We start from the raw sequence: 23,210 nt of genomic DNA, 5'->3' as shown, positions 1-23,210 counted from the left end.
GTTTGTTAGGTTCATTTTTGCTTTTGGAGAAAAAGTTCGTTTGCTCTTTAGTTCTAAGTAATATATATTTTTTAAAGGATAAAATTCATTTTATTAATTGTAAATGTGGCAACTAAACAGTCAAGGCATAAAAAAAACTCAATACAAATTATTAAGAGTTATAAATTATTCAAAAGAAAACAAAATCAGTAGGACATATATAAAAATCATAGTATCATCAATGTGAACCAATATTTCTTAATTTGGACTTATTACAAGTCCTTTTTTTTTGTGGAGTACTGTTCATGGATGACAGATTTAAGCATAAATGTTATATCAATGTCGTATGAGGAATAGTCGGTTTCGCACCTTCTTTTGCATTGTCAGTCCGTGGTTGGGATTTAAAGTATCTTTGAATCCTGGGGTTCAATGAATTATGTCAAAGTCCATTAGCAATGAGTAGAGTCTAAGGTGAGGTGAGCTAGGCAGTCGCCTAGAACCATCCACCTCCTGGTGCCCCCGAAAATTTAAAAAGGCTTTATATATTTTCAAGTTGAAACCTTAATAGTATTGCTAAACCATTTTATTAATTAAATTATATAATCTTTTTTTGTTAATTTAAATACAAAATTATTGTATATCATTATATGTTTTTAATATAACAGAGTTAAGTAAAAAATAATAATATTTATTTTTTAGCCTAGGTATTCCAAACTTCAAGGCCTGCTCGGAGACAGCCAAATTGAATGGTTTGGACTTTTATCTCTGTTATTTATTTTTTATTTTTTGTGTGCATTATTTGGCTGTAAAGGGGAGAATTTTCGACAATTTTCGACAATCGGTAAGATTCATTCACAATGCAAGACTCGATGATAATCTCATTGTTCTCTTAAAACATTTGAATTCTGTTTTATTTTATTATCATTTTATTTTAGTTGTTCTTTAACTATACTCTATTTCGTGGACTATTTAAAAAAAAGTAGAAATGAAACATCTCCAATCATGAAACATTCAAAGATCAAACTTCAATATCAAGAAATTAGAAAACCAGGATCTAGAGAATACTGCATCGATTACTTGATAAGATCTAGGAAAAATTAATAATATATTTGAAAATGGTCCTTGAAAATCTTAATAATTGTGAAGCAGTGTCTGGTTGTGTCGAGAAGCTGAAACTTGGAAGAAACACATATTTATAGTTTGATTCCATCATCAAGTACTTGTACTGTACCAATGGACCCATCAAACCACAAACAAAGAAAGAAAGAAAGAAAAAGGAAACATCCTACCCTTCATGAAGACAATCAAAATCCTCTTCGGGGATCTCAATAACTGCAAAACATCGATCGTGAATCATAATGATCCCTTTAATTACTGTTTCAAAACAGATTGTCTGAGATTTCTATGCTATTTTTAAATTAGGTCTAGTGGGTTGTCTTCTTCCTTAAGCTTAGAATAAAGAAGAAAGACAGCATTGGATTCATTGATTCTTCAAGAAGATACATGAGAAATCAGTACCCACCCACCATTGCTTATAGAAAAATAAACAAAAACTAATAGAATTCAGACAAACCCATCAATCAAACCTTTTAGTAAAATGACATGTTTTTTGTTGTTGTTGTTGCTCGAGTCAGTCAGACAGTCATTCCTCGGCGGGTGGAGGAAAATTAAGATCAAAAAAGTTCCGACGAGTCGTCGTCTTGATCTTGCTTAATGATCCACCACGATTGTTTCTTTCTTCAGAACTCACAAGAAAATGGGATCTTTTATGGCCACCTAAAGCTTGACCAGACATGTAAACCTTATCACAAATTGGACACACATGTCCTTTCTTCTTCTTCTTCCCACGAGATTTATACACACTTAAAGAAGCTTCCTTTTTCTTCTTCTTATTCTTCTTGCTTGGCCCTTCCTCCATTGAAGCCTTAACTTTGTAAAACCCTCCACTAGAAACATCCGATTCCACCTTCTCTGTCTCATTCATGAAATACCCAGAATCAGAATTCACCGACTGAACAATCCCCTGTCCTCTTGGTGGTGGTGGTACCTTTGTATTGTTGGAATCACTGTCAAACGATGATGTAATGTTTACCCATTTTCCAGACTCTCTAGACAACATCATCAAACACAGAGCCAGTTCTTCTTGTTCATGATCTATCATCTCCGAACAAGAAGATGAACAGTTATCAATAATATTTCCCTTATTATACCTCATCATCTGGCGGCGCCTTGAAGAGTCGGATTCTGTATCGGACTCGGTATGATCAGTATTCGAAGAAGAAGAATCATTCTCTTTTAATCCTCTTTCTCGATCAGAATGACAGGCCATATGACCACAAAGAGCTTTAAGTGACGGAAACCCTTTCCCACATTGCCTGCAAATCATCAACTTGTCTTCATGATGATGATGATGATGATGATGGTCATTAGCCATTGGAGGAGCCGTCCTCCAAGATCTCTTTGGATTCTCTCTCAATACATAACCAGGATTCTTCTCTTTATTGGGAGAATTTGGGTATGCAGGTTTTTCATCTGAACTTGCTAACATCACATGAGACTTCATGTGCACACCCAATGACTTTCCATTAGGGTATTTCTTGTAGCACAGTTTGCAAACAAATCTAAATTCATGATTTTCCTCCATTGATACGAAAAACTAGATAGCTCGATTAAAAAAAATCAAGATCAGTGACTCATTTGGGCAATCAAGTTCGGATCTTGAACGAGAAGAGGGAAAATGACGATGAAACAGGAAAGTAAGAACAAAACCCAGATCAGAGCAAAGAATAAAGAAACAAGAAGCTTGATCAAAAGCTTCGTGTTTTCAAAACAGATGGGTTTTAGAAAAGAAAAAAAAAACGTAAAAGAGAGAAGGGATCAATCAAAGGTTTGAACTAAAAGGTTGCCAATATCGGTCAAGAGAATAATACCCATGAAGATGAAGATCGAGATGAAGATGAGCCATCAAAACAGAAACACTGACCATTTCCCTGTTTTTTTTCTTTCTCTCTCTCTGTATGTATGTGAGTCTCTGTTTGTATGTGAGTTCAGAGTCAAGAGTTGCAGTTGAAGGAGAATATCATGCATGGAATGGAAATAAAACGATTATAAGGAAGGGGTGAGAAGAGGATGGGGCAACACGTGTTCTTTCGGAGTATATTTCGGTCTTCAAATCGGAAGATCAGAATTTGTAGGGTCAAAGGGTAAGAGATTTGAGTAATCAAATCAACCATAATCTCAACATTTAATAATAAATTGATTTCCTCATTATTATTGTATTGTATTTCACTGTGTATATGGAAATAATACAAACATAATTTCTAAATTAGTAAACCAATTCATGTGATTAAGGATCTGCTAATTCAGTATAGAAATTAAATGTAAAATTTGAAGAATTCGTTTTTCAGTAAGAATCTAAAAAGTCCCAAGCTTTAAACCTTTTTTTTTTATCCAAAGTCACCATTTAACCAGTATTTTTCAGTGAGCTTCCTAATTTACCCCCAAAGTAACAATTTCCAATTTATGTTTTATGGGTTTTGAACACACCATACACAAAACTAAAATTTAAGAAAAAAAAAATGGGTTAAAGCATTTCCATCCATCCTTTTCTCTTTTTTTCCTGGAATGGGCAAAGTAATCATAATGCTACTGGGATTGTTATTGTGCACATGATGTATATATGGGTTGTTGATTGTGTTTCTTTTTGTCTTTTTCTCTTGAGAAAAGAAAGCAAAAGAAGGTAAGGTAGGCTGGCTGATAAGCAAGGCATCATCAAAGTTAACTGACACAAGAACAAACATTCTTTGTTTTGTTGGTTCTAATCACAACTACTGACTGATCAAATAACTTGAACATCAAAGATGGTCTTTTTCTCAAGCTAATGAACAACAACACATGATATAGTATGCTAAAACAACTTGAAGTAAACCAGTCTATAAAGCAATAACTATGATCAAACTTTCCAGATTCTATATATACAAAGAATAATGTAAAGGTTATCTACATCCATTTTATATTATTATAATAACAGAAATTTACATTGAGTTTTTGCGAAACATCATCTTCCAAAACTATAAAAAAAAAATATTATAAAGACCAAAACCCTGCTTAAATATAAATCATCCAACAAATAGATCTACCCTTTTTTTACTAATAGATAGATGGATAGATAGAAAATGTAAGTAAATCTACACTACTACTTTGTACTCAAACCCCCTAAAGGATTTTTAAGGGTAAGCAGCAGTTAGAGGAGGATGACGCTATATTACTAATAGTGCAGCGAGAGCATCTGCATTTTATATATGGAGGAACCCTAAATCTAAATCAAATTGAGAAATAAAATTGTTTTTAGGGTTTTTGCTCTCACTAACCTAGAAACTAGACTGACTTACTGTTTGATTCTTCCCCAAAGATCTCCTCCATCACGTTTGATGTAGGCAACAACAGATCAACACCTTTCATTCCATCTTCCCAAACCCTAACAGGATCATCGAACACCTCTAGTAAATAACCATTCTCCTCCGCACTTCCATTCCAGCTTTCAAAATTATTATACCGACTTTCTAAAGACGCATGATGTTGCTTCTTCACATCTTTTGCAACAGACTCAGATTTGCAATCAATTGAAATTCCAATGCTTGTGTTGTCTTCATCATCATTATCATCGATGGCGATGTATTCATCAATGATTCCCTGCCACTCATCACTATCACTATCAATACCTAAATTATTGGATCTATTCTGAGCAGCCCTTCTTCTTAGGATGAACACATTGAAGTAATAGCTCACGATTTCCTTTTTCGTTCGGTAAGGAAAAGCTATCGATAGATGTTTCCAAAAATTCTTATCATGCGAGGCAGGGTTAGCATAAACGACGTCGTGAAAAATGTCTTCTTCCTCATCGGTCCAATTCAGTGCTACTTCCTCTCCCATTTCATAGAAACCTAACTGCTCAAATTTCTCGCTGCCAACAACTTCTAGTAACTTATCGCTAGCTTCTTTTATGTGCTTCTGCACACAACTGACTGAACCTGCATCATAACAGTAGCAATCCTTCCTACCCTCTCCAACCTTAAAGCCATCATCAACAGACAAGTCAATAATGCCAGTTTTATTCCCCATCAATGGCCGAGGATTCCATGCTGGAAGTGTAGCTTGGTGATTTGGTCCAAGTGGAATGTGTTTTCTTGGAGGTGCATCTAAAATAGATGAATGTTTATCATCATCACAAGAGTATGTTGATGGACCTTCTCCGTTTGGAGAGTAATGATCGAAATAAGGTGGACAAAGAGACGAGCAAATAGTTACGCCAGATCCAGATCCGTAATCTTCCTCACTGGGGGAACTGCTGTTTGGGTCTAACAGTTTTCCAAAAGAATCTGAAACCGTACATTTACTATCTTCCTCCAGTTCCTTGTGAATTGGAGAATTGTATCGGTTGTCTGGACATGATAAGTGAACAGATAAGTCTATTTGACAACTAGTATTTTGTCAGGATCACATTGAAAATTTGCAAGAAATTAATTTTGAAATTGTTTTCATTTCATGGGGTTTGAGAAGTGTGATTGATGCAAATTTGATTTTTCATGGATCAGTTTTCAGTTAGAGCGTGTTTGATATGGGGCTATTTGAAGGTTATGAAATCGAAATCTTGTTTGATAGGATATTTTGGGATTTAAATTACTAAAATGTCTTTTTGAATTTAAAATTTAAATTTATAAAAAGGAAAACAAACTCTTAAGATTTTACTGCATTTTGATCAAGTTGTGGCTAAAACATATACCGAAACAGGCCAATAAATGATTGAAATTTTTTGAAAGGCTGTGTGGGCTTCTGTAATTTTTACAGGCAGACAAATAATACCTATAACATCAGCATCATGAGCCGCTACACGACAAGGATATGATTCTGCAAACGACGAATGATATGATTCTGCAAACGATGAAACAAGCTTTGGTTGCTTGTAGGAAAACTCAGTAAGCTCCTCCTCACAAGATCGTTTAGTTCCCATCTATACTGTAAGAGGAGCATCACTTAATGAGCATCAAACATTAAATCAATAAATTAATTTATAAAAAAAATTCAATAAATTTCAAAAACTAAACAATTCATACACAATTGAGACACCTATAAGGCCTAAATCAAGATTACAAGCCCAATATTAACTTTAAACTACAGGAAATTCGAGTATGCGAAGCAATTTAACAGTTTGTCAAACCCTAACCCTAGTTTCTTAACCCAACACCAAAATCAACAAATTAAAAAACGAATAAACCGTAGAAGAACAATTAACATGCATATATAAAGAAGCCCTCAATCAATTTCAGGAAAAGAATTACAAATCATCGAATATCACGAAACCCTAAAAACAATATAGGATCGGTATACCTTTTTCAAATTGCGATGAAATTGAAGGGTAAAACGAGATAGAATCCCAATAATATGCGTCCCCGTCCGCGCGAGAAAGGAAAAGAGACAGTAAGGAGCGTGAATCGAAGAGATCGAAACCCTAACCCTAGAATACGAAAGTTTGATGGAAAGGGTCGAAAAAGGGATGAATAGAACGAGCGGGATGAGAATCGATCGGATCTATAGTTTGATTTTATAACTGATTAAGGATTGAGATGAGAATGGAAGCTAGATCTGAGAGAAAGGGTATGGCGTAGGCGACGATAGGCTGCAAAATACGGGCCGTTGATTTTGTAGACGATGAAACGGTTCGATTACAAAATCGGTTTATTCTACACCACTGAACCGGATACTGTCCTGTCTAATTCATATGATATGATTTTCAAATTTAGTCCCTAATCTTATGTTAAATTTGGACTCTACGAAAGATCTTTAAATTTTATCATTTTAATCGCATAACTTTTATAAGATTGATTTGCACCAATTCTAATTAGAAGCTGATAGGTTCCTTCATTCTATAATAGTCCATTGTATTTAGTAAAAATTCAAAAAAAAATAGATTTTTTATAAATAAAAAATCTAATCAATTTTTTATTTTTTTATTAATTAAGTGTCTCAACTAGACTTTGTACCTAACAACTAATCCCTATAAAAAATTAGTCTAATATCTTATTACCACGATAATATTTGAGACCTTGATAAGTTACTACGTTGAATGAATCTAATCGATTTAACGTAAATTGATGATTCAGTTGTTCAATAAAATTACATCAAAAATTAGTATTAATAATATTTATAGTATTAAAAGTCAAGTTTTTAACAAATTTATTAATTTTGGAATATAATATGATCATTGTGACTTAATATTCATGCTTTGATAAAATTTCTTATTTTTGCAATTTTTATTCGTAATCCAATACTGTAATTTGACTTATTATAAATTGATTTCATTGTGTAGAATAGTGATTCTTGAACCTATGATCTTGTGTGAATTGCAAGAATTTCATTTTTTCGACTTCATGTTAAGAATCTCGATTTCATTAAAAAGGTTTTACATGAATTTAGACAAATGCATAAGAAACATGATAAAGATAGACTTGATTTAATTTAATTTCTTGAGTATATATTAATGTATTGTCTAATGGATTGAGAAGGGTATTTCAATTATGCAGATATATATTAATATATATATATATACTCTTTATTGATAAAAACTTGCAATATGGTCCAATAATAAATAATAGTAATAAACCAAAAACATTATTTTAGTTGGACAAGAACTGGCTGAACCATTTGACAGAATTCTTAGGATACCTCTTGAGCTTATTCTTATAATCCACAAAGTAGAGTCCAAACCTAGAAGTGTATCCTGCTGCCCACTCCCAATTATCCAACAAAGACCATACAAAATAGCCTTTTACATTGCAACCATCTTCTTTAATTGAGGCCAATAGGTTTGAGAGATAACCTTCATGGTATCTTATCCTTTTTTGATCATTCAGAGCATTTTTTATCGAGATAAACATACTGTTTCCATCGTCCATTCCTACATAAAAAAAAGACTAAATTATAACTCATACGTTAAGCTTATACAAAAAAAATTCAAATAAATTAATTAAACGTACCATTTTCAGTGATGACAACGGGAGGGTTGTCGTACTTTTCTTTAATGTAATTCATTAAACTTCTCATACCTTTTGGTACTAAGTATAACCATATCGAATTTGCCTGTATTTCAACATGTTAAATTAGCACTAATTAATCTTCATCATATATATATATATATATATATATATATATATATATGATCATTACATATTTCACATACCCTTTCTCCTATAGGTTTGAAGCCTTTGAATGCTATAATTAAAAAAAAACACACAATTAGAACATTATTAGTTTCTTAATGAGGTATTGCAATATGGAAGTATCATACGGAGGGTAAGTGCGCCGGAATCTGCGACAACGTCTTTGAGTAGGTAGTTGATTGTTTTCGATTTAATGTTGTGGGCATAAAATGTGGTGTAGTGATTTATACCCACGTAATCCAATGACCCTTTAACAAGTCTTGATTGTTTCTTAGTGAATCTAGGCAAACGACTCCCTACCCTGCTTATCATTGACTCTGGATAGTCGCCAAACATCATCGGATCAAGAAACCTATGATTAAACAAACATTACAAATGAACACAAATTCGACCACAAAAATGTAATACATGATCAATTGTTACTTTGTAATAGGTACATTATGTTGTGGGGGCGAAAATAACTTTTATTTTTGATTCTTACCAACCCAACTGAAAATCTTGTGCTCTTTGCGCTGCTTCAATGTCACTTGTTGAGTTTGTCAAAGGTTCGAACCATATGACATTAAATGCAACTCCAATTGAACCTTTTTGAGCTACCTATACATATTGACAAGAGATAGTATAGTGTCTTATCAAAATGTAATCAATAATAAACTATGTCAATTTGATTGCTAAGTGTCCAAAATGATCTGTCATTAACTAACTAGCCCAAATTATAAATAATATTTGTACTTTTCTTTAGAAGAGACTAGCTAGAACAATATCTAATGATATACATGAACCTCACTTAAAACAAAGTCTTCTTTAAGAATCGAATGCCGAGACTATTTATTCTTACCTTGTACCTTCTCCTATATATTTTGGCCGCAATAGCATGAGCATTGATCATATTATGAGCAACAATGTAAGGTTCTGTTGAGGAGTTCCCACTTTTGCACAAAAGGTGTAGGAAGATGGAACAACGACCGGGTGCATGAATCCCTAGATCATAGCCCGTCATGGCAACCGTGTGAGGCTCATTAAACGTGACCCATTCCTTTACCCTGTCTCCAAATTTCTGAAAACATGTATCCGCATAAACAGCGAAGTCCTCTCTGTACAATGCAAAATTCAAAAAAAGATTATCGTAAAAGAAAATTATAATCGCGTATATATCTGACTCATACTTACACGATTTGAGAGTCTAGCCAACCACCATATCTGTCCTCTAGAGCTAGAGGAAGATCCCAATGATAAAGTGTTACATAAGGTTGAATCCCTACACGATTTCGAGTGACCAACAAAAATAAAATAAAAATTAACTTCTATATATTTCAAACTCGACATAATCAATCGATCAATCTGACCATTGGCTAGCAAAGCATTAATGAATGTATTGTAATGATCCACCCCAGCTTGATTGATTAATCCAGTCCCATCTGTATCACCCCAAAATTTGATGTCATTACTAGAAACAAACGTTACTTTCTATATAATAATCAAATATAGAAACATATATATGATACAAATTATCTTAAACATTTGATTTCAAATACATATATTTCAAATAAGTACAATAAAATTGTATAAACAATTCTTACTAGGAAAAATTCGAGACCAAGCAATTGAGAACCTGTATGCATCAACTCCCAAATCCTTCATAAGCTTAATATCTTCCTACATTATTATTATGAATTAACAAACACTTTTTTTTATATTAAAGAAAAATATATTTGTTTCTTAAAATGAATTGACAGTTTAATTTTCAACATAAAACTTACATTGTAGAGGTGATATTGATCCACAGCAACATCACCATTACTGCCATCATGTATATTCCCTAGTAATCATTTTAAACTAGAGTGAATATTTGCTTAATTTTAATAAATAATGGCTCAATGATATATTATAATTATAATACAAGATTTATGTGTAAATTTGTCCCAAATTGTTGGACCCCTTCCTCCTTCTTTCACTGCTCCTTCATACTGCAAATCATACAATTTTTTTAATTAAATAATTAAAAGAACATTATTTTATATTTCATTTTAAACCCTTTTTTTCTTTTCCTGAATTTCGGGTTTTAACGTACACTTTAGGATATATAGCGGTTTAATCTCAGTTCGTCGGTTACTTATTGTTAAATGTTTTTATTGGGGTTTACATCAATGTCGCGTATATGTGGATACATGAAATTGTTGCGATAATCTCATCAACTCGCGTTACTTAGTGTTAAATGTTTTTGTTCGGTTTTGCCATCATTATCGCATAAACGTGGATAAATGAAATTGTTGCGATAGTTTCAAAAGAAAAGGATAACCAACCTGGTAGGAAGAAGATGCGGTGCCAAAGACAAAGCCTTTCGGAAAGCTGCTTCTCATGATCTGATCGGAGAAGCATGGCTGCCATAACAAAGCCAGTAATATCATAATTAGGGCGGTAACATCCATTTTCGGAGAGGATGAGGAAAGAGATATATTGATCTTATTGGATTTATTCTTCAATGGGAATTCAATTTATAGGAAAAAAAACAAAATTTGGAGAATCATGATTTAAACAAGTGGGATTGCTTGTGAGTCTAGCTAATTACTACTTTCCACTTTTAATACCCACATTTCTTGTCTTCAAATAAATAATTTTGTGTCATTTACTTCATTAATCATATCTTCCCTTGAACTTGTAGCTATATTTCAAATAAGTCCTAGATTATTTCTTAATTTATAATTAATGTTAGAATTGAAAGTATTTTTAATTTTGTAACCCTTTTTTTCTCTTATTTTTTTATAAGGATCAGTTACATATTGGATCCTGAAATTTTTGTTGTCAAAGAATTTCTAGTTAATAGTAAATATGATATTAATTTTATTTGTTATTGATTTTTACCTAATATAATATATTTTATTAATATGAATATAAAAAATAAGTAATTTATTATAATTAAATTTGTTTAATTCATTACTCTTATGTAACCTAAACATATGAAAAAATCAAAGATGGTAAAAAAAAGAGATTTGAATATATTTGTCTAAAAATAAATAGAAGTTTGATAAAAATAAATAAAAAATGAGTGAACTTTTTTTTTTTTTTAATAAATGAGAATTAACGTGACACCCACCGTCATTACACATGCTTAAACTTAAAGTGTTTAAAAAAATGAGTAAATTTTAAAGATAAGATTGGTAAGGTTAGTATTAATAATATTTTTATAATAATTAAATATAAATATTTAGATAATTTTATTAAACAATTTATATAATTAAATACATAATTAAAATTTGAATTGTTAAATTTAAAAAGTTATATATATATATATATATATAATGAATGATATGGGAGGGAATTTAGAAAAGAATTGGGGAGGAAATAATATGTCACTAGTTGAAAAAATGATAAAGGGTGAGAGAAAAGAAAGAGAAATTTTATTATTTTTCGGCCAATCAGATTGCGACACGTTATTCATTTGAAAATTTCATCTTCTATATTGATGCAGCGTGCGTGGCTAGGATGAATCTTTATCAAGATTCGTTGATTCTTACGAATACCGAAATTGATAGATATTGAGGAAACCTCGTTTTCTGATTAATAATCTTCTTCTCCCTTACAATGGAATACCTTCAGGGTATTTATAGGACTTACACGTATTAAATTAGGAATTACGTCTAATTACAATTTAATTACACTAATTTAGGATATTCCTTCCATAACAAGAATATCCCTACTTAATTTAGAATATCCCTTGTAATCTCTTCCTTAATTAGAATATATATTATAATCCTTTCCTTGATTAGAATATATCTTCCAATCCCTTCCTTAATTAGATTATCTTCCAATCTCTTCGACTCGCACCGCATCATTCCCCCCAGGGTAGAAAAGATTCGTCCTCGAATCTGGAACCGCATCATCCTCATCAGAAGAAGACTCACCCACAAAAGGAACAAGATGCTTCACATTGAACACATCAGAGGTACGCACATGGCTGGGAAGGCGTAAACGATAAGCATTGGGGTTGATCTTCTCCACAATCTCAACAGGACCAATCTTCTTAGCAGCAAGCTTGCTATATTCATGAGCTGGAAAACGATCCTTAGTCAGAATAGCCCACACAAAGTCACCAACTTCAAAATCAACAGCACGCCTTCTCGAATCAGCCTTCTCCTTGTACTTGGCAGTAGCAGCAACCAAGCGGTCATGAGTGGTCTGATGAACCTGAGCCAACTGACCAACAAAATCCGCAGCAGTGGAATGAGGACGCACCTTGCTGGGCAGCGCTAACAAATCAAGAGGAGCACGCGGAGACAGCCCGTAAATCACATGGAAAGGACTGAAACCAGTGGAGCGATTAACAGCATGATTGTGAGCAAACTTCCCAATGAAAGGGCGAAGAGCCTGGTTCATCATACGCATAAAGGTGCTAGGAGCATTCGACAGACCACACGGCATAACCAGCCACTCATATAAGCCCTCACGAGTCTTAAAGGCAGTCTTCCACTCATCACCCATGCGAATACGAATCTGATGGTATCCACTCTTGAGATCCAGTTTGCTAAACACAGAAGCACCACCCAACTGATCCAACAAGTCATCTAACCGGGGAATAGGAAACCGATAACGCACTGTAATCTTGTTGATAGCACGACTATCAATGCACATACGCCAAGACCCATCCTTTTTTGGGGAAAGAAGGGCCGGGACAGCACAGGGACTAAGGCTCTCTCGAATGTGTCCCTTAGCCAGCAAGTCCTCCACCTGTCTACGCAACTCTTCATGTTCTTTGGGACTCATGCGGTAATGAGGACGGTTGGGTAGGGCAGCACCTGGAACCAAGTCAATGTGATGCTGGATATCACGCAAAGGAGGCAAGGCACAAGGCAGATTCTCAGGAAAAACATCTGCAAACTCCTGTAACAGCGGCTGCACTGGAATAGGCACCTCAGAACTAGCACCGCAGATAATCAGCGAACAAAATAGAGCAAACACCATGCCTGATTCGACCATGGCGGTCTGAAAAGGACCCCGAGACAACAAGGTGGCAGGGGGGGACGCATGATGAGTGGGGGCAGCACCCTTCTTGGGCTGATTTGGCATCAACACAATCTTGGTACCATGAAATAAGAACGTGTAGGTATTAGCACGCCCATCATGTATAACAGAATGATCAAACTGCCAAGGGCGACCAAGTAAAAGGTGACAAGCATCCATAGGAACCACATCACAATATACATCATCACGATAATGGGAACCAATGGAAAAATTAACAAGTACGCGCTTCGAAACTGTAACATCCGTACCTTGACTCAGCCAGGACAAGCGATAAGGCTTGGGATGAGGTTCAGTGGACAGACCCAGCTTCGAAACTGCAACCTCAGAAATCACATTCTCACAACTCCCAGCATCAATGATGAAGGTGCAAACTTTGCCACCGATGGTACAAGTGGAATGGAACAGATTATTGCGTAACCACTCGTTGTCAGGAGCACGAGGGGTTAAACATGATCGACGAATCACCAAAAGGGGGCCAACATCACCAGAAACATACTCCTCCGCTGCCTCATCATCATAAACATCATACACTGGGGCTGAATCTGAAGGAAGAGCAGAGTCAGGATCATCCACCTCAGTAAAAAGACCACGATTGGTGGACTTTGGGTTGCGACACTCTGCTTGGCGATGGCCAACTTCACCACAATCGAAACAACGCAAGCCACCGGGACGTCCCTGTGGGGGGGCTGTAGTGCCGCGAGGGGGGGCTGGGGTGGGATGGGCCGACTGGGAAGAAGAACCAATGCCACTAGTGGGGACAACCTGTTTTCCAAAGCTACCCGAACCGCGCCTAGCTAGCTGTTTCTCAGCCTGTGAAGCACGCTGATGTGCCTCAGAAACAGTCAAGGGATCAAACATATTCAAAATATCCTGCAACTGGAGGCGAAGGCCACCAATATAGCGAGAAACCAACTGGAGAGGGGACTCAGACAGGTCAACACGAGCCACAAAGGTGTAAAACTCAGTGGAATAGTCATCCACGGAACGAGAACCCTGACGAAGATTCTGGAACCGCTGGTACAGGTTACGTTCGTAATTATATGGTAGAAACGCAGCCCTAATATGCTTCCTGAATTTGTCCCAATTCGTGAGCTTTGCCTTACCATGACGAACACGTGTCTGTTTCAACTGCTGCCACCATGCTTGTGCACGACCATGTAAGCGGATCGTAACAAGGGGTACACGACGATCTGCAGGAACTTCCTTGAAATCCAGAATCTCTTCAACCTGAGAAAGCCAATCAATAAACTCTTCCGGTGATAGACTACCATCGAACTTAGGGATGTCCACCCTGAAAGCCTGCTCCCAGCGATGATTGGGGCGTTCAGGGGATCGATTCCGAAGACCACCGAAGGGGTTTTCATCTGTCATCGTAACATCATCTTCAGGGTGGTGCATGTGCATAGATGCATCCATCCGTTGCGTCAACCATTCAACCTGCCGCCTCAAATCGTCGTTATCACGGCGAAACTCAGCGTTTTCACGTCGCAACTCAGCAAGGTCACCATCATCAGCACCAGGGGTAGGGTTGTGCGGCTGTCTTCGGGGCGGCATACCTCAGGGTCGACTGGAAACTGATACCAACTGATGCAGCGTGCGTGGCTAGGATGAATCTTTATCAAGATTCGTTGATTCTTACGAATACCGAAATTGATAGATATTGAGGAAACCTCGTTTTCTGATTAATAATCTTCTTCTCCCTTACAATGGAATACCTTCAGGGTATTTATAGGACTTACACGTATTAAATTAGGAATTACGTCTAATTACAATTTAATTACACTAATTTAGGATATTCCTTCCATAACAAGAATATCCCTACTTAATTTAGAATATCCCTTGTAATCTCTTCCTTAATTAGAATATATATTATAATCCTTTCCTTGATTAGAATATATCTTCCAATCCCTTCCTTAATTAGATTATCTTCCAATCTCTTCGACTCGCACCGCATCATATATTCTTTCCAATTTATATATATATATATATATATATATATATATATATATATATATATATATATATATATATATATATATTATCAAATCATGGGATCATATCTCACCATAATGCACAACCTATTTTGTTAGAATAAACGAGTCTGTTTGTTATTTTGCGGATTAACCCGTTAAAAAATTTGAAACGATTAACTTTTAAAAATAAAATTAAAAATAATGTATATAAGTCATTAAGTTTGATAAATGTGTGACCATTGCATTATATAATTATATATATATATATATATATATATATATATATATATATATATATATATATATATATATATATAAATATTCTCAAATCACTGAGTTTTCGCACACAACGCATGTTTTGTTGGTTAGAATAAACCGATCGAATTGTTAATTTGCAGGACTCGCTCACAAAAATGAAGTGATTAAATTTTTTTTAAAAATGATTAAAAATGACATATCAATTCATTTGAACTAATTAAGTTAATATGACTTTATATTGGTTAAAATGTTTTAACTTATAACCTAATAATATAAAAATAACATTTTAATCAATTAAGTTAATATGATTTTATATATTTTAAAATCAATAAAGTTTTATAAACGTGTAATATTATTTATATATATTTTTTTATTAATAATTTATATATATATAAACACAATTTTCTCAAATTATTTGGTCGTCGTAGTACAACGCACTACCCATTCGGTTAGAATAAACGGGTCGGTTGTTAATTTGCAGGTTGATCCGTCCATAAAACTTAAAGAGTCTAAATTTAAAAAATAATATTATGATAATGAATATTTTTATTATATTGAGACACAACTATATAATATATAAAATTATTTTATATTTATTCATTGCGTATACTAGTTGAGTTTAGTCTCTTTTTTTTATACACGCATTTATTTCATGAAAAAGTCGACCTTATCTCGTAAATTTCCCTTTTAAGAATAATGTTATTCCTTAAACTACAAGTCAGTATTTAGGTACAAATGTTAAAAACTAAAAAATAAAAATAATGATTTTTGTAGTTTAGATTACATTTTAAAAGTGTGATTAATTTAATGATTATGGTAATATAAGTAAAGTACACCAATATTTGACACTTAAAACTGTCAAAACTGACCATTTATATGACACGAAGAACTTGTTTGATGTTGGGTTATTTTATTGATTAAAATATTATTTATGAAGAATAAAATTCAGATTTTTAATTGATTAAATTATTATTATTTTTTATTTAAAATTTAAATTATATAATAATAAAGTAATGGTATTTTGATTGATAATTGAATGGTAATAAAAATATTATATAGTAGATAATTTTTTAGGAAAATATAAATAAATATCAAACTAGCAAATATATGTGTCATTTTCATCTCTTATTTGTTTTTTCTGGATAATTATGTCATTTCTTCCTATTTTTGTTTTTAGTATTTTATTGTGTAAAACCATAAGTTAAGTGTAGAGTTTGTTTGATTATTATTATTATTATTATTATTTTTTTGAGAATACCTCGTCTAAAAAAATGTTATATATTTTAACAACATAATTTTTTTATCAATTAAAATATTAAAATATTTTTTTTTATTAAATTTAAATTTAAATATATTTTTTTTAAGTAACTAAACTCATTAAAAATCTAAATAACTTACCTTTTTTATTAAACAAGTTTGTTGTTTGACAAAATCGAAAAAATAAAAACGTCAAATAACGCTTTTTTAAAAAATTGATCAATAGTGTAACTTGAAGGTGATGTTTCTCATATTTTGATTGAAATAATTTAGACAAACCAAATAAGTTCAAGGGATGATCCTAACTTTTGAAAAAGTTTAAGGAAATATATACAATTCTTCCTTTTATTTACATAAAAATAGAGTAATGCAATTTTTATTACTAAAAACTAAATGTCATACACTCATGCATATTCATCGAATAAAAAGATACCATTGCATTTCTAAAAAACAGCCGACCGGTTTAGCTTTTACGGGCTTATACAACCTTTGTATTAATTAATTCTTTGCATAATTTAAGCAATTTTAATTTTTATAATTATTTTTAACCATTTCAATCAAAATTCTATTCTATTAATTGAAACAATATTAACATATTTCCATTTAATTTAATTTAATTTGAGTCAAAACAATATAATAAGTTAACCTATCAAATATTTGTTTATCATTTATTGATTTTTTCTACCACCAAGGTAAATTAAAAGAAATATTAATATCATCCATACAAATCATAATCCCAATTTATATATGCTTAATTTTTAAAGTGTCCGGATTCCCGGGTCGAGAGCTGTGGTTAATTTGGATACTTGAGTCGGATTGTGGGTTGACCCACCTTTAAATTTAAAACGGTTAAAAATAAAATTAAAAATGCTAGAGGTATGTTTCGAATTTGCAACTTAACAAAACAAGTACAATTTTTTAACCAATTAGGCTACAAAGACTTTATATTTTAAATTCAACACCAAATTTAATAAACGCGGGACGTTTTAATATTAATATAAGTTCAACTTTTTAGCTAACTAATCTATATATATATAATGATGCTTAATTTTTAAAGTGTCCGGATTGCCGGGTCGAGAGCTGTGGTTAATTTGGATACTTGGGTCGGATTGTGAGTTGACCCGCCTTTAAATTTAAAACGGTTAAAAATAAAATAAAAAATGCTAGAGGTATGTTTCGAACTTGCAACCTAACAAAAACAAATACAACTCTTTAACCAACTAGGCTACAAAGACTTTATATTTTAAATTCAACACCAAATTTGATAAACGCGGGACGTTTTAATATTAATATAAGTTCAACTTTTTAACTAACTAATCTATATATATATAATGATGCTTAATTTTTAAAGTGTCCGGATTGTCGGGTTGAGAGTTGTGATTAATTTGGATATTTGGGTCGGATTATGGGTTGACCCGCCTTTAAATTTAAAACGGTTAAAAATAAAATTAAAAATGCTAGAGGTATGTTTCGAACTTGCAACTTAACAAAACAAGTACAACTCTTTAACCAACTAGGCTACAAAGACTTTATATTTAAATTCAACACCAAATTTGATAAACGCGGGACGTTTTAATATTAATATAAGTTCAACTTTTTAACTAACTAATCTATATATATATATAATGATGCTTAATTTTTAAAGTGTCCGGATTGCCGGGTCGAGAGCTGTGGTTAATTTGGATACTTGGGTCGGATTGTGGGTTGACCCGCCTTTAAATTTAAAACGGTTAAAAATTAAAAATGCTAGAGGTATGTTTCGAACTTACAACCTAACAAAACAAATGCAACTCTTTAACCAACTAGACTACAAAGACTTTATATTTTAAATTCAACACCAAATTTGATAAACGCGGAACGTTTTAATATTAATATAAGTTCAACTTTTTATTAACTAATCTATATATATATATATAATGATGCTTAATTTTTAAAGTGTCCGGATTGCCGAGTCGAGAGTTGTGGTTAATTTGGATACTTGGGTCGGATTGTGGGTTGACCCGCCTTTAAATTTAAAACGGTTAAAAATAAAATTAAAAATGCTAAAGGTAAAATTAAATTCAACATCAAATTTTATAAACGCGGGACGTTTTAATATTAATATAAATTCAACTTTTTAACTAACTAATCTATATATATATATATAATGATGTTGAGTAAATTGATACTTGGGTCGGATTGTGGGTTAACCCACCCATAAACTTAAAACGGTTAAAAATAAAATTAAAAATATTATCCGTAATTTTTTTTCACGGTTTTTTATATTATTAATCGTGCAAATGCACGGGCTAAATGCTAGTTTAATTAAAGACATTATAATAATTATGAATTATTTTTTTATATAATTAGTTACATTTAAATTATTAATTTTATATAATGTAATTATTATTATATTTAATTTCTCAATTTTTATATTTTAATTTTTAATATTTGTAAAATTTTAAATATTATATTTAAATTATAAAATTAAATATATAGTTTTTACTATTTTCTTATTTCCTCCTGAAAATATTATATAGAAGATAAAATTTTAAAATATTATCCGTAATTTTTTTTCACGGTTTTTTATATTATTAATCGTGCAAATGCATGGGCTAAATGCTAGTTTAATTAAAGACATTATAAGTTATGAATTATTTTTTTATATAATTAGTTACATTTAAATTATTAATTTTATATAATGTAATTATTATTATATTTAATTTCTCAATTTTTATATTTTAATTTTTAATATTTGTAAAATTTTAAATATTATATTTAAATTATAAAATTAAATATATAGTTTTTACTATTTTCTTATTTCTTCCTGAAAATATTATATAGAAGATAAAATTTTAAAATATTATCATTTTCTTCTTCTCCTTTTGAGGGTGTCTTATTTTTCTTTTTACCACTTAAATTTGAGTTTGTGTTATATTTTGTTTAGTCGAACATATTTTTTAGTCAGTTCAATTTTTTCGTTTCAAATTTTTATAATTCAAATAATATTCTTACATTTTGGTGAGTTGTTTACTATTTGTACCCGCTAGTTGTCTTGATGATGTTTTCTTGAGTTCGTGTAAATCTAAGAAACAAACGAGATGAAATTGTTAGATCTGAGTTATTTCATTGTTGTTTAATAAAGAGTTTTTGAAGTTATTCGTTTATTTAAAAATTCTTTTATATATATTTTCATTTAATTTTTACGAGATTTTCATTATTTTGTCCATATAGGTAAATGTTTAGTTATCATCTAACATAATTTTTTTCGACGTTATTTATAAACCACCGATAAAAGACAAATCGTTCAAAAGTTTTTTTTGTAAAGATTCTTCTAACACATTGATTTGTTTTTGTATTTGGAGTTCCTTAAAAAAAAAAAAAATTTTAGAATCTTCTGTATTGAAATTTTAATTTTTAGCTTACTCACAGAAATTTGGCCCAAAGTCTAAGGCCCATCTCAGTTGTGTATCTTTTCAAGACCTGGTTGAATGTTATGAAATTAGAAAACTTTTCTTTTAACAGTGTAGACTTCGAAGTTTGAACCGGGCGATAATGGAGTTTGAAGAAGATGAACCGCCGCTCGCCGTTGAAATTGGTGATCAATCCACTCCTAGTAACCCACCCCGTTCATCTGATGAATCTAATCAACAATTGAGGGAAGTTTCGCAAGCATCACCCGTCGGAGTCACCGTTATTACCGGTTATCTCGGAGCTGGAAAATCTACTGTAACTAGCTGATTGTTCATTCGTAAGTAAAATGCACATGCCATTAATTGATTGAATTATTATTTTTTTGTTTCAGCTGGTGAATTACATACTGAGTACGCAACACGGGAAGAGAATAGCAGTGATATTGAATGAGTTCGGGGAGGAGATTGGAGTTGAGAGAGCAATGATAAACGAAGGAGACGAAGGAGCTCTTGTCGAGGAATGGGTTGAGCTTGCAAATGGATGCATTTGCTGTACTGTCAAACACAGTCTTGTTCAAGCATTAGAGCAACTTGTGCAGAGAAAAGAAAGGTTATAACTAATAAGACTAATGTTTCTGTTTCAGATTGCTAAACTAGGTTTTCATCTTCCTTTCATGGGGGATTGTTCATTGTTGTAGGTTAGATCACATATTGCTGGAGACTACTGGGTTAGCAAACCCTGCTCCCCTTGCTTCTGTTCTTTGGTTGGATGATGAACTTGAATCTGATGTTAGGCTTGATTCCATTATAACTGTGAGTCATCCATTCCTCTATTATTTGCAGTTTGATTCTGTATTCTAATATGACTTCTTCTTTGAAAGGTTGTGGATGCCAAAAACCTCCGGTTCCAGCTACAAAGTCATCGCGATTCGTCTTCATTTCCAGAAGCATTTTCTCAAATAGCATTTGCAGTATTCATCCAAATTCTTGCTCCGTTGATCAATTTTAGCTTTTAAGCCCTCTTATAAAGTCTGATTTGTTGTTTTTTCCTGGTAGGATGTGGTGATTCTTAACAAGGTTGATCTTGTTAGTATAGGTGATAAAGAAAGTGAACTAAAGGAACTTGAAAATATGATACATGAGATAAATTCTCTTGCGGATATAATCCATTCTGTACGAGGACAAGTTGATTTGTCAAAGATACTGAATTTCCGAGCTTATGATTCCTCGGTATTCCATCTTTTTTTAATTTCTGCTGCTGTGTTCTATGCATTTGATAATAAATGAATGAAGTGTTCTATCTTCTTTTTGGATATTGCTTAGCATACAACTCATTTAGAAGCCTTGTTAGATGAAACTAAATCTCTGACTACGAAAAGTAGTCTTCATGATGCTGGTGTTCGAACCTTTTGCATATCTGTGCCAGGACAAGTCAATCTAGATAAGGTATTTGTGAAATTTATCATGGTTTTTGTTTTGTTTTCAAATCAAATGGTCGAGAGTCTGTCTGTTTCTAAAGGAGTCTCCATCAAATAGGTGCGGTTATGGTTGGAAGAAATACTGTGGAATAAGATTTCTGCCATGGATATCTATAGATGTAAAGGGGTTCTTTGTGTTGTAGACTCTGATCATCTGCATACACTACAGGTATGCGTGCTTGACTGCTTGTTGAATAAAAGGGTTATTTAGTTATGAACTATGATCAATGTGTTATTTTTCTAGGCTGTTCGCGAAATATATGAGATTGTTCCTACACGGAAATGGACAAAGGAGGAGAGTCGGATGAACAAGATCGTATTCATAGGAAAAACATTTATACACAATTGACTCATTTTTTATTTCCAAGATGAATTGAACACAAAAACCTCATGTTTGCTACATTTCGTGCAGGTCAATCAATCAATGAAACGATCCTCATTGATACGTTCCGAGATTGCGTCGTGGCAATTCCCTAGTCGTGTCTCACAATCGAATGCAGGTAAAATGAGCCCCCACATAAAATGAATATTTACTTTTTGCAGACAAGATAACCTTAGATTTTGATTGTTTCTCATTCATTCAAATTCAATAGCATCTCTCCCAAGTCCCAAGTGAGTGGTGACAACAGTCTTGACATTCAAATTAAAAACCCCATAAAGATTGCCTGTCTAGCTTTCACTTTCCATTAAAAGAATTAAACCACACTACTTCCTGTCTGTCTTGCTTTCATCATTTTTTTTTTCAATCATTCTATTTAGAACTATAATATTGATGGTGGTTGGCAACATTATTGTTTAAGGATACACTCAATCTTATTATTTAACTACTTGTCTTGTTTGCTCACTCAACACAGGCTCTGGGATATGGATAAAGCGAGACGAAAGGCTGAAATGGACAGACGAAGAAGACGAAGAACAAAATGCTATAATCTTTTAGATTAGTTTCTTAAGTTCTAGTATCCAATTTAAAACTGTTTTCTAGACACAAGGTAATTGTTACTAAACTTAGATCATACTCTCTTTTTTTTTATATATATAACGAGAAAAACAATATAATAACACGAGAGAGAAATAATTATAACATAAACAAAAAATTATCAACATAACCTAAAATCTAACATTAACGAGGCCGAAGATCATATATATTCCGATTTTGAAAAATAGATATAATAGAAACAAATAATACGAATTTTTTTTGTTAAATTTTTCGTTTTTGTTTAATAGAAAATAGAACTGATATGGGAATTTAGGGAAAGGGAATAGAGGGATAATCATGTGAAAAATTAAAGAAATGTGATAAAAGAGTGAAATTATTTATTTTTTTCAACCAATCAAATTACTTCACTTCATTTTCTCTAATATTCTCTTCCCAAATTATTTCTCATAAAAAAAAATTTAGTTAAAATTATTATTATGTTTATATTTTTTTTATAGATTTGAAAATTAGTTTAACTTATTCTTTGATATCCAATTTAGAGTCTTATCATAATATAACAATAAATATAACAATAAGTTGAGATCCATATATCAATCAGCTCGATTCATGATAACCCTAATTGATATAAGAATTTATAAAAAAAATAAAAGTAAAATAATAGTGAATAATTAGATGAATAAAATTGGAATGTTAATTTAACA

General features: G+C 32.3%; 4 protein-coding genes across 4 annotated transcripts; 1 reads left to right on the top strand and 3 right to left on the bottom strand.

The window, feature by feature from the left end:
* Positions 1-1,441: 1,441 nt before the first annotated feature.
* On the bottom strand, positions 1,442-3,038 carry LOC124927626 (zinc finger protein ZAT1-like). Its single transcript, XM_047468079.1, has one exon. The coding sequence runs from the start codon at positions 2,621-2,623 to the stop codon at positions 1,622-1,624; it is 1,002 nt and encodes a 333-aa protein (XP_047324035.1). The 5' UTR covers positions 2,624-3,038; the 3' UTR covers positions 1,442-1,621.
* An 845-nt stretch (positions 3,039-3,883) lies between these two features.
* Positions 3,884-6,723, bottom strand: LOC124928155. Its single transcript, XM_047468683.1, has 3 exons — positions 6,367-6,723; positions 5,842-5,994; positions 3,884-5,420 (listed from the first exon to the last, which is right to left on the bottom strand). The coding sequence occupies exons 2-3, from the start codon at positions 5,987-5,989 to the stop codon at positions 4,357-4,359; spliced, it is 1,212 nt and encodes a 403-aa protein (XP_047324639.1). The 5' UTR covers positions 5,990-5,994; positions 6,367-6,723; the 3' UTR covers positions 3,884-4,356.
* Positions 6,724-7,637: 914 nt separating this feature from the next.
* Positions 7,638-10,645, bottom strand: LOC124926941 (beta-glucosidase 40-like). The gene is made up of 12 exons (XM_047467275.1): positions 10,499-10,645; positions 10,096-10,162; positions 9,956-10,014; positions 9,776-9,851; positions 9,542-9,613; positions 9,366-9,453; positions 9,034-9,289; positions 8,677-8,792; positions 8,324-8,547; positions 8,216-8,247; positions 8,013-8,115; positions 7,638-7,933 (listed from the first exon to the last, which is right to left on the bottom strand). Exons 1-12 carry the CDS (start codon positions 10,622-10,624, stop codon positions 7,653-7,655), a joined length of 1,500 nt encoding a protein of 499 aa, XP_047323231.1. The 5' UTR covers positions 10,625-10,645; the 3' UTR covers positions 7,638-7,652.
* Positions 10,646-20,194: 9,549 nt separating this feature from the next.
* On the top strand, positions 20,195-22,600 carry LOC124925943 (COBW domain-containing protein 1). The gene is made up of 10 exons (XM_047466088.1): positions 20,195-20,410; positions 20,487-20,704; positions 20,793-20,907; positions 20,976-21,065; positions 21,151-21,324; positions 21,418-21,540; positions 21,631-21,741; positions 21,817-21,898; positions 21,985-22,072; positions 22,427-22,600. The coding sequence occupies exons 1-9, from the start codon at positions 20,237-20,239 to the stop codon at positions 22,047-22,049; spliced, it is 1,152 nt and encodes a 383-aa protein (XP_047322044.1). The 5' UTR covers positions 20,195-20,236; the 3' UTR covers positions 22,050-22,072; positions 22,427-22,600.
* Positions 22,601-23,210: the final 610 nt, after the last annotated feature.

Source organism: Impatiens glandulifera, chromosome 2 (genome assembly GCF_907164915.1).
Source record: "Impatiens glandulifera chromosome 2, dImpGla2.1, whole genome shotgun sequence".
NCBI classification, from domain to species: domain Eukaryota; kingdom Viridiplantae; phylum Streptophyta; class Magnoliopsida; order Ericales; family Balsaminaceae; genus Impatiens; species Impatiens glandulifera.
This window is presented reverse-complemented; position numbering and strand designations above follow the sequence as displayed.